General features: G+C 38.2%; 1 protein-coding gene across 3 annotated transcripts in view; it reads left to right on the top strand.

Annotated features, from left to right (window-relative positions):
• Positions 1 to 12,034, top strand: part of HEPH (hephaestin) — a 72,580-nt gene that overhangs the window by 27,761 nt on the left and 32,785 nt on the right. For all 3 annotated transcript variants that reach the window (XM_045538111.1, XM_045538110.1, XM_045538109.1), the window contains 3 exons: positions 3,509 to 3,722; positions 5,327 to 5,466; positions 6,306 to 6,437. In XM_045538111.1, the coding sequence (XP_045394067.1) occupies positions 3,509 to 3,722; positions 5,327 to 5,466; positions 6,306 to 6,437 (486 nt within the window). The remainder of the gene's footprint in view (positions 1 to 3,508; positions 3,723 to 5,326; positions 5,467 to 6,305; positions 6,438 to 12,034) is intronic.

Below are 12,034 nucleotides of genomic sequence, written 5' to 3'. Positions count from 1 at the left end.
CTTTTGGACAGTGTATACAACCATCCCTTCAAATGCACATCAATTTACTCAACATGTATTTATTGCTCATCTTTTAGGTACAAAGACAGGTAGCGAGGTAAACAAGACAGACATGTTCTTTGCTCTCTGGATAGCCTCAATAAACACATAAATAAGATAATTTCAGATAGTGATACATGTCATGAATGAAGTAAAATACAGAAATGTGATAAAATAATGGAGGTATTACTTTAGACAAGGTTTTCCAGGAAGGTCTCTCTAAGAATGTGGCATTTAAACTGAGATTTAAATAATGAAGTAGAAGCTATATGAAAATCTCTGAGCAGAGCATTCTAAGCAGAGGGACCAGCAGGTGCAAATACCCTACAGTGGGAACAAGCATGGTTTGTTCAAGGATCAGAAAGAAAGCCTGGATAATACAAGAGGTGCTATATCACCATTGTTTTTTGTGGCCAAATGGAGGAGGGTATGGGTATATACACATGTAATCGATGTAGTGTGCACCGTCAGGGGGATGGACATGCTTGAAGCTCTGACTCAGGTGGGGCAAGGGCAAGATACGTAACCGAAACATTTGTACCCCCATAATATGCTGAAATAAAAAAGAAAAAAAAAAGAAAGAAAGTGTGTATGGTTGGAGTGTTATGAGATAGGGGAAGACTGACATGACATGAGGTCATAGAGGTTGGTAAGGGTCATATTATGTAGGGCCTTGTAGACCATAGTAAGGAGTTTGAATTTTATTTTGGGTATGAGTGGAACACCTAAAGCAAGGGAGCAATGTGCTCTGGATTATATCTGTTAAAGAGCATCCTGTATCCTGTGTAGATAATAATTGAAGAAGCAGAAAGGACAGGTGGGGGGTCTATTGCAATTTTCCAAGTAAGAGATACTGGTGTCTTGAACTAGAGAAGTGGCAGTAGAAATGAAAAAATAATTTTGAAGGAATTGCTGATAGGATTTACTGATGGAATAGATGTGGTGGGGTAAGGGAAATAGAAAAGTTAGGAAGTAGATATGGAAAGAAAGGAGTTGTCCTCTTCTTTCAAGGTGTCCATAAACTAGTAGAAGGGACCATTTTAGAAGAGAAGAACACTTAGTCCTTAACCATGTGATGCAATTCAGTAAAGTGCATTAGAAGTGGAGAAGCTAAGAATGTAGAGGTCAATTTGGGCCAGAATAGTCAGGGAGGGCTTTCTGGAAGAGAAGAAGCAATGAATTGGGTCTTGGATAATGAGTGAGCTCTCATAGATATATATGGGGGTGGAGTGGGCAGGTACCTTCCAGATAGAGGGTAAGTAGTTAGAGGTAGATTTAGTTGGAGCACTGGTTGAGTTTGAGACAATATGTGGGAAGTGGGACTGGGTTTGAGGCCAGCTGGTATAAGGCTTTGAAAGCTAGGAAAAAGAATTGTAGTGCTGGGATAGACAGTAGGCAGCAAAGATAAGGGAACAATGACAGTAGTGTTCTAAGAAAGTTAGCTTCTCTTGATCAACATTCTTTGAGTGTGAGTGTTCTTGGCGTAAACACCTGGAGCTTGAGACCTAGTCCAGGCAGCTACACAGTACAGACATTCAAGACAGATACCTGAACATTTTAATGTAAAGAAATGAGCAAAGTCATTTCTAAAGCTCTCTTATGTAAGCATCCTTGTGATCAAGAAGTTGTACAGTGGTTTTTCGTTACATGGATGAATTGCATAGTGGAGAAGGAAAGACTTTTAATATACCTGTCACCTGAATCCCCTCCTATCCCCTCCTCTTCTGAGTCTCCAGTGTCCATTAAGCCACTCTGTGTGACCATACATACCCACTGCTTAGCTCCCACTTATAAGTGAGAACATGCACTATTTTGTGTTTTGTTTCTGGGTTACTTCACTTATCATAATGACCTCCAGTTACATTCAAGTTGCTGCAAAAGACATTATTTCATTCTTTTTAATGGCTGAATAGTATTCCATGGTGTGTGTATATATACCACATTTTCTTTATTGGTTTTATATCTTTGCAATTGTGAATTGTGTCACAATAAACATATAGTGAAGATATCTTTTTTTTTTAATAAAATGACTTCTTTACCTTTGGGTAGATCCCCAGAAGTGGGATTGCTAGATTGAATGATAGATCTACTTTTACTTCTTTGAGAAATCTCCATGCTGTTTTCCATAGAGGTTGTACTAATTTGCATTCCCATCAACAGTGTATAAGTGTTCCCTATTCACCACATCCATGCCAACATCTATTGCTTTTTAACTTTTTAATAATGGCTATTCTGACAGGGGTAAGGTGGTATTTCATTGTGGTTTTATTAATAATTTACATTTTCGTAGATGTGTTGGCCATTTGTATATCTTCTTTTAAAAAAATGTTCAAGTCTTTTGCCTGCTTTTTAATGGGGTTATTTGTTTTTTCTTGCTGATTTGAATTCCTTGTAAATTCTGGATATTAGTGCTTTGTCAGATGTATAGTTTGTGAATACTTTTTCCCATTCTGTAAGTTGTTTATGTACACTGTTGATTATTTCTTTCGGTGTGCAGAAACATTTTAGTTTAGGTCTCATTTATATATTTTTATTTTTGTTGTATTTGCTTTTAGGGTCTTTGTCATAAATTATTAGCCTAGGCCAATGTCCAGAAGAGTTTGTCCTGTTTTCTTCTAGTCTTAATTTAAGAAGTTCTTTTTTCTTTTTAAAAACTACCCATTTAATCCCACTTTTATTTCTTTGGTACTTGGTAAAAAAGGAACACAACTGGTCACTGCCTTTTTTGGAATAATTATTACAGCTTTATTATTTATAGCTTCACTTACTGAACATTTACTATGTATTGTGCTAAGCACTGTACACACATAATTGTGTTTAATTCTAAAACAACTAAATGAAGTGAGTAAAATGATCCTCGTTTTACTGATGAGGGCATTGAAACATACACAGGTTTAGAAATTGTCATGACGTTTTATATATATCAGTGATAAGTGACAGATAGGGTTACCCCATACCACTTTGCCCAGGACTGAGGAGTTTCCAGGGAAATAGTACTTATAGTGCTAAAATTAGAAATGCCCTGGGCAAACAGGAAGGAGTTGATCATTCCAGTGACAGAGTTTAATTTTTTATTTTTATTGATGTATAGTAAACATACATAGTTTCAGGATACATGATAATTTGATACATTCATATAATTTGTAAATATCAAATTAGTGTACTTGGAATATCCATTACCTTTAGTATCTGTCTTTTCTTTAGGTTAGAACCATTCGAATTTTCCTCTTCTAGCTATTTTGAAATGTATAGTAGATTATTATAAACAATGCATCTTTGGAGCTGGAGCTCTTAACATCTGTGTTCATTAGTCTTAATAAACTTGTTATACTCTTTTTATCTAGTGCATAGAAAAGCCTTATCTGAGACTATCCATTCTCTGCAGTATGCCTAGGGAGAGGCAGGAAATCCCCCAGGCACTGCCCCAGGGGTGTTCTGACTCAGGTTTTGCTCTCTGATCCTCCCTCAGGGACATTTGAAATTTACTGTCAAGCAGGCAGCCATCGAGAAGCAGGGATGAAGGCGATTTATAATGTCTCCCAGTGTCCTGGCCGCCAAGCCACCCTTCGCCAACGCTACCAAGCTGCAAGAATCTACTACATCATGGCAGAAGAGGTGGAGTGGGACTATTGCCCTGACAGGAGCTGGGAACTGGAATGGCACAACCAGTCTGAGAAGGGCAGGTACGTCTTCAGAAAAGGAGAGATCCCATTTTCAGAGAATCATTTTACAGATGAGGATACTAAAACCCTGAAATGAGGAGGCACTTATCTAAGGTCGCCTAATATGATACCAACAGATCTGGGAGCAGGGACTAAAATGCAAGTCTTCTGAATTCCAGCTCAGTGTTTCTTCTATATTGGTATAATGTGGAGCTGAAGTAAAAGACCTTGCCCACACCTTCATCCTCTTAATATTTGCCTCTCTTCCTTGAGTTAGCTGGAAGTACCTACCCTGGGATGTAAATTTCATAAAAAATTTGCTCAAGGGACTGAATGCCCCAAACTCACCTGTCCCTTGACAAAATGGCATTGCATTCATTAGGCAGACTAAGCTGTGTAGCAGAAAAACTCCAAAATGGCATAGTTTAAGTAAGATAGAATTTTATTTCTTATTCACTTAATAGTACAGATATGAGCAGCCCAGGGCTGGTAGGTGAACTGTGTTACCCTCAACACTTACATTTATCTCTGGGACCAAGATGCCTATTCCTGTTGTAGGCACTCCAAGCTATCAAGGGAGAAAGAAGTGCAGGGAAAGCATCGTTGTCTGTAAGGAGATGACCTGGAAGTTGTATTCATCACTTTATCACATAACTTATTATCTTGAGCTTATATGGCTATGGTTAGCTGCAAAAAAATCTGGGAAATGTAATCTCTGGTTAGGTAACCATGTGCTCAGCCAAAACTTAGATGATTCTATTCCTAAAGAGGAAGGAGGAGAAAATGGAAACTGAGGTGCAGATTAGCAGTTTCCACTAGTTTGTTTTCAGTGCTTTTACTGTCCTTTGCCAATTCTTGCCCTTTATATTAGTTGTTGAAGGTTGAAGTCTTCTTGCTAACTTGCTCTTGAAGTTAGGGAAAGTGACTTCCCCTCTCTGAGCCTGGGTTTAGTCATCTTTAAAGTGATGTGGTATAGTTGAAAGAACAGGAATACAGAGGAGGGAGGGAAGGAGCAGCAGGCTTGAATCTAAGTCCTGGCTCCCTTTCTGGCTGAGGGTGTCACTATTAATAAATCTTGACACCTCTGGACCACTGAGTATACCTCTGGGACCTACCTACCTACCTCATGGGTCAATTGGGAATGTCAAATGATAAAATAAATGATAAATCTGCTTGTAAACTGGAAAGCATCCCATAAGGGGAAATCTGTAACATTTCATTTCCTCCCTACCGCTCACTATTCTTTATCCTCCAGCTGCAGCAGAAGTTAATACTTTCCTGCCACCTTGTACCTTGTCCTTTCGTCAAACTAATTCCATCTAAGATATCATTAAGGCTGGAGCTGGAGCCCAGGGCTTCTGATTCTTAGCCCAGTGATATTGCCATATTAATTGTATAACAAATTCCTATCTGGATGATGGCAAACAAGAAACATAATTAGATACAGAACCCTGCCATCTTTAATTGTAGTTATGCAGCCAATGTATGAGCAATCTGACATTAGAAAGAATAGGTCCCCTTCTTCTTTTATCTGTAACAGGAAGGTGGCCCTGACTTAGCTTCCTCATATCTGAAAATGAGGGGTTGATGGTTGGGTACTGATACCACTCCTTGGATTCCTCTAGTTATGGTCACATTTTCCTGAGCAATGAGGATGGGCTCCTGGGTTCCAGATACAAGAAAGCTGTATTCAGGGAATACACTGATGGTACATTCAAGATCCCTCGGCCAAGGACTGGACCAGAGCAGCACTTGGGAATCTTGGGTAAGGGAATTCTACTTCCTTCCCTCCTATTGTCTAGCAGCCTGAGTTGTTCGTAGGGCAGCTATGTCATATTAGGAAAGCCTCCCATTCCCCATTCTCAATCTTATGATGTACTGGAATTATGGTCATATTTTATAAAACAGCCATGAAAATAAGCACTGAAAAAGAAAGAAGTGAATCATGAATTCTGCTGCAACTTAAATGAGGTTTTTCTAGGTTTTTTTATACCTTTGAAGTATGGAGGTCTCTGAGCATGATAGATTTTAATAGATACTAGAGGCAGGAGAACTTAGGAGCAGGCAAAAGTAGAAAAAAAATGACACAGGGAAACAGTTTTACCACTGCACCCCAGTTCAATTATTGCTGTAGTTTATGTTTTTCCTGAGATATACCCTTCAGATATTGTTGTAGATTTTTTTTTCACCATTGTAGGGACCAATGGATTTCTTCATTCTCATCCTGGAACAGAAGGGCCTTACTGGCTCCTGAAGAGATCCCAGCTATTCTGTATTCTGTGCCAAATTCTCCTTATCATCAATGATTCCACAGAGCCCTGATTCTCTACAGCCTTGGGCTATTATAGATAGAAGGTTGAGGTGGGAAAAGTGGGGGTAATTGAAGGCATAATCCTGTTATTGAACTACTTTCATCCTGTGGGTAGCAGTGTCACTTTAAGGTCTGAATCTAAAAGTGGAGCTAGCCATGACTTTTAGTCTTCATAGGGTCCTTTCTCAGGGGAAACTCCTAATACTATGGGGCTGCCATGTATGTCCCTTTCTTTAATGCCTCCTGTTTCACTCTTCCACTAATGAGACTTTTACTTCTTTTGCTTATATTAGGTCCACTTATCAGAGGAGAAGTTGGTGATATCCTGACTGTGGTGTTCAAGAATAATGCCAGCCGCCCTTACTCTGTGCATGCCCATGGTGTGCTAGAATCTGGTACTGGCTGGCCACTGGCTGCTGAGCCTGGTGAGTGGGGACGCTTAGTAAAAGGATGAAGGATATGCAGTACCTCTGCTTCAGTCTTCTGGCTTGCTTCTTAAAAAAGTATATTCTTAGAAACCTGAAACAGGAATATTAGCAAACAAAGCTATAGTTTGCTATAAAACTAAGCTATAGCCTGAGTTTGTCTCTATGAAATACTCATTCTCTCATTCCCAGAATACGCTGTGGCTTAGTCTTGGCTAATATTCCTGTGTCAGATGTCTAAGAGTATACCCTTGGTTATGGTCTGAGCACATAATCTTGATAGAGAGTGATCTGGCCCAGACCCCAGACTGATCATTAACCCCTGGCACAGATAAAGTTCTTGTCTCCTTAGTACAAACTTAATTCTAACCCCACTCACATACTAAGCTCCTAATACTAAATGTAGAGTGACCATATTCTCTTCTATTAATTAATTTATTCATTGAATAAATACTTACTGGAGGCCTATTGGTTGACACAGACAACTTTAGAAGCTATACATGCAGTGGCGAATACTTGTTCCTACCCTTAAGGAACTTGTGCTATTCTGATACAGACAAGTAAATTGGAAATTCCAATGCAGTGTGATATGTTTTAAATAGGACTTCTTATAGTGTGATAGAAAGGTGTAGAAGAGGGTACCTAATCTAACATCAAGAATGGTTTTCCAGATTAGGAGATATCTCAGCTGAGACCTAAATCAATTTAGTAAAGTAGTTTTAAAATCTTAGCATGCATTGGGATCACCCAGAAGGCTTTCTAAAATACAGGTTGCTGGGATCAACCCCCAAAGTCTCTGATTCAGTAGGTCTATGATAGGGCTCAAGAATTTGTTAGTTCAAACAGGTATCCAGGTGTTGCTCATGCTGCTAGTTCAGGAACTACACTTTGAGAACAACTGACCTAAAGGATGAGAAGGAGGCATGTGGATGAAGGGTAGTGTAGAAGAAATGCAGGGAAAAAAAATTCTAGATGCAGGCAATGCAACGCGTAAAGGCCCAGTGGTAAGAGAGATGAAAGTTGAAGTAGAGGAAAAGGGATGATTCTAAAAAGATCAATGAGGTAACATAAATAGGATTTGGTGATTAATTGGATATTGAAGGTGAGAGAGATAAGGATTCTTGAATGACACCCATGTTTTTGCAGGAAAATTCTTTAATAATATCCAGATTTTTAGCTTGGACAAGCAGGTAAATAGTGATAATGTTTATCAAGATAGGGAACATAGGAGGAAGCTGACTTGAAATGGGAGGATTGGATGATGATAAGTTCACTTTTGAAGTTGTTGGATTTGGGATGTCTCTAAGATGACCAAATACAGGTATCTCTTAGACATAAATATCTGGAGCTCAGGAGAAAGGTATACTCTGAAGGAATAGATGTGGGAAGCATCCACAGGTAGTAATTAAAAACATAGGAATGAACACATTCACCCCAGAAAAGTATATTAAATGAGACAGTAAGAGTCCTAAGATGAGACCCTGAAGAAGACCAATTTTTTTTAGAGTTTATTTTATTTTTTTAATTGACAAAAATTATTATACATGGTGACGTTTTGATACATGGAATGTACAGTGACCAGATCAGGGTAATTAGTATATCCATCATCTCAAACATTTGTTTCTTTGCACTGGGAACATTTAATATCTTCCTTCTAGCTATTTGAAACTATGTAATACATTATCGTTAACTATTGTCATCCTATGTGGTATGGGACAATGGTCCCCAACACCTGGACCATGGACTGGTACTGGTCCATGGCCTGTTAGGAACCAGGAAGAACAGCAGGAGGTGAGGAGCAAGCCAGCGAGTGAAACTTCATCTGTATTTACAGCTGCTCTCCATGGCTCACATCACCGCACAAGCTCCACCTCCTGTCAGATCAGCAGCAGCATTAGATTCTCATAGGAGCATGAACCCCACTATAAACTGCACATGTGACGGATCTAGTTTGTGTGCTCCTTATGATAATCTAATGCCTGATGATCTGAGGTGGAGCTGAGGTGCTGATCCTAGTGCTGGGGAGTGGTTACAAATAAAGATTATCATTAGCAGAGAGGGTTTGACTGTACAGTAAATGTAATGTACTTGAATTATCCCCAAACTATCCCCCCTTCCCAGTCCATGAAAAAATTGTCTTCCATGAAACAGGTCTCTGGTGCCAAAAAGATTGGGGACTTCTGGTATAGAACACTAGAACTTATTCCTCCTATCTAGCTGTCATTTTGTGTTCTTTAACAAATCTGTCTCTGTCCCTCTCTTCCCCCCGCCCTTCCAAGCCTCTAGTATCCTCTATTATGCTTTTTACTTCTATGAGATCAACCTTCTTTTTAGCTTCTACATATGAGTGAAAACATGTAGTGTTTACCTTTTTGCTCCTGGTTTATTGCACTTTATATAATGTCCTCTAGTTCCATCCATGTTGCTGTGAATGACAGGGATTTCATTCTTTTTTATGGCTGAATAGTATTCCATGGTGTATATATAACACATTTTCTTTTTTTTTAAGCCTAATCCATTTTTTTTAATTTCAGAGTATTATGGGGGTACAAACATAAATTTCCTTTGCACTACCAAACAAGCATGCCCATACCCCAGACAGCACACATCACATCCATTAGGTGTGGATTTACACCCCCCCCCCCCGCTCCAACCTGCCCAACACCCTCTTAATGGTACTTCCCATATGTGCACATTAGTGTTGATCAAATAGTACAAACTTAAGGGTGAGTACATGTGGTGTTTTTTTTTTCCATTCTTGTGATACTTCACTTAGAAGAATGGGCTCTAGATCCATTCAGGATAATACAATAGGTAGTTCATCATTTTTCTTTATTGTTGAATAGTACTCCATGGTATACATATACCACATTTTGTTAAACTACTCATGTATTGATGGGCACCTGGATTGTTTCCACATCTTTACAATTGTGAATTGTGCTGCTATGAACATTCTAGTACAGGTGTCTTTTTTTATAGAATGCCTTTTTTTCCTTTGGGTAGATACCCAGTAGTGGGATCAAATGGTAGTTCTACTTGTAGCTCTTTGAGGTATCTCCCTATAACTTTCCATAGAGGTTGTACTAGTTTGCAGTCCCACCAGAAGTGTATGAGTGTTCCTATCTCTCCACATCCATGCCAATATTTATTGTTTTGGGACTTTTTGATTACAGCCATTCTCACTGGAGTTAGGTGATATTTCATTGTTGTTTTGATTTGCATTTCCCTGATGATTAGAGATGTTGAGAATTTTTTCATATGTTTCTTAGTCATTAGTCTGTCTTCTTTTGAAAAGTTTCTGTTCATGTCCTTTGCCCACTTCCTAATGGGGTTGTTTTATTTTTTTCTTTCTGATTTTCCTGAGTTCTATATAGATTCTAGTTATTAGCCCTGTATCAGATGTGTAACATGCGGATATTTTCTCCCATACTGTAGATTGTCTGTTTGCTCTAGTGAGAGTTTCTTTGGCTTTGAAGAAGCTTTTTATTTTTATCAGGTCCCATTTATTTATTTTTCTTGATGCTGTGATAGCCTTTGGGATCTTCTTTATAAATCCTTTACCTAGACTGATGTCTATAAGAGTTTTTCCAACATTTTCTTCTAGAATTCTTATGGTATCATGCTTTAGGTTTAAGTCTGTTATCCACTGTGAGTTGATTTTTGTGAGAGGTGAGAGGTCTGTATCCTCTTTCAGTCTTCTAAATGTAGCTATCTAATTTTCCCAGCACCATTTACTGAAGGGATTCTGTCCCAATGAATGTTTTTGTCTGCCATGTCAAAGATTAGATGACCATATGAGGACGGTTTTATCTCTGGGTTTTCAGTCCTGTTACATTGGTCTATGTCTCTGTTCTTGTGCTAGTACAATGCTGTTTTGGTTACTATAGCCTTGTAATATAGCTTGTCTTCTGGTAAATTGATGCCTCCCAGTTTGTTCTTTTTGCTTAAGGTTGCCTTAGCTATACGGGGTCTTCTCTATTTCCATACGAAGCATAGAATTATTTTTTCTAGATCTGCAAAAAATGATATTGGTATTTTAATAAGGATTGCATTGAATCTGTAGATCACTTTGAGTAGTATAGACATTTTAACAATGTTGATTCTGCCAATCCAAGAGCATGGTATGATTTTCCATCTGTTTGCCTCCTCTGCTATTTCCTTCCTCAGTGTTTCATCATTCTGCCTGTAGAGATCCTTCACCTCCTTAGTTAAATATATTCCTAGGTATTTTATTTTCTTTGTTGCTATTGTGAAAGAGATTGAGTCTTTGAGTCAGTTCTCATATTGACTATTGTTAGTTTATATGAATGCTACTAATTTGTGTAAATTGATTTTGTAACCTGAGACTTTGGTGAACTTATTTATCTATCCCAGTAGTCTCTTGGCAGAATTTTTGGGGTTTTTTAGATATAAGATAATATCATCAGCAAAGAGTGATAGTTTGACATCTTGTGCCCCCATTTGGATGCCCTTGATTTCCTTTTCTTGTCTGATGGCTCTGGCTAGGACTTCAAGCACTATATTGAATAGAAGTGGTGATAGAGGGCAACCTTGTCTGGTACCAGTTCTAAGCAGGAATGCTTTCAATTTTTTCTCGTTCAGTATCATGCTGACTGTGGGTTTGCTATATATAGCATTTATCATTTTGAGGTAAGTCCCATCTATGCCTATTTTGTTAGGCGTTCTTATCATAAAAGGGTGTTGAATTTTGTTAAATACTTTTTCTGCATCTATTGATAGTATCATGTGGTCTTTGTTTTTACTACTATTTAAGTGGTGAATTACATTTATAGATTTGCATATGTTGAACCAGCGCTGCATCTCCTCGGATGAAGCCCACTTGGTCATGATGGATTATTTTTTTGATGAACAGTTGAATTTGATTTGCTAGGATTTTATTGAGAATTTTTGCATCTGTATTCATAAGGAACATTGGTCTGTACTTTTCTTTTTCGTGAGTCCTTTCCTAGCTTTGGTATCAGAGTGATGTTGGCTTCATAAAACATGTTAAGGAGGATTCCTTCCTTCTCAATGTGGTAGAATAATTTCTGCAGGATCGGCACTAGTTCTTCTTTGTAGGTCTGGTAGAATGTGGGCATGAAATAATCTCGTCCAGGATTTTTTTTTTAAAGAAGTATTTTTTTTTTTTTTTTTACTATTGCATTAATTTTGGTACTTGATATTGGTCTGTTCAGGAATTCTATTTCTTCCTGATTGAGCCTAGGGAGGGTTTATATTTCTAAGAATTTGTCCATTTCCTCCATGTTTTCAAGTTTATGTGCATAGAGATTTATATAGTGTTCAGAGATGATATTTTGCATTTCTCTGGTATGAGCTGTAAGTTTTCATTTCTGGTTAAGCTTACTAGAGTCCTTTCTTTTCTGCTCTTAATTAACCTAGCAATAGGTCTGACAATTTTGTTCATCTTTTCAAAGACCAACTTTTTGTTTCTTTGATCTTCTGTATAATTCTTTTTTATAGATTTCATTTAGTTCTGCTCTGCTCTTGGTTATTTATTTTCTTCTCCTGAGTTTGGGATCAGTTTGCTCCTCCTCTTCCAGTTCTTTGAGACAATTCATTGTTGTTGATTTGTGATC

This window comes from Lemur catta, chromosome X (assembly GCF_020740605.2).
Source record: "Lemur catta isolate mLemCat1 chromosome X, mLemCat1.pri, whole genome shotgun sequence".
NCBI classification, from domain to species: domain Eukaryota; kingdom Metazoa; phylum Chordata; class Mammalia; order Primates; family Lemuridae; genus Lemur; species Lemur catta.
Note: the sequence above shows the minus strand (reverse complement) of the source record. Positions and strands in the feature narration are given on the sequence as shown.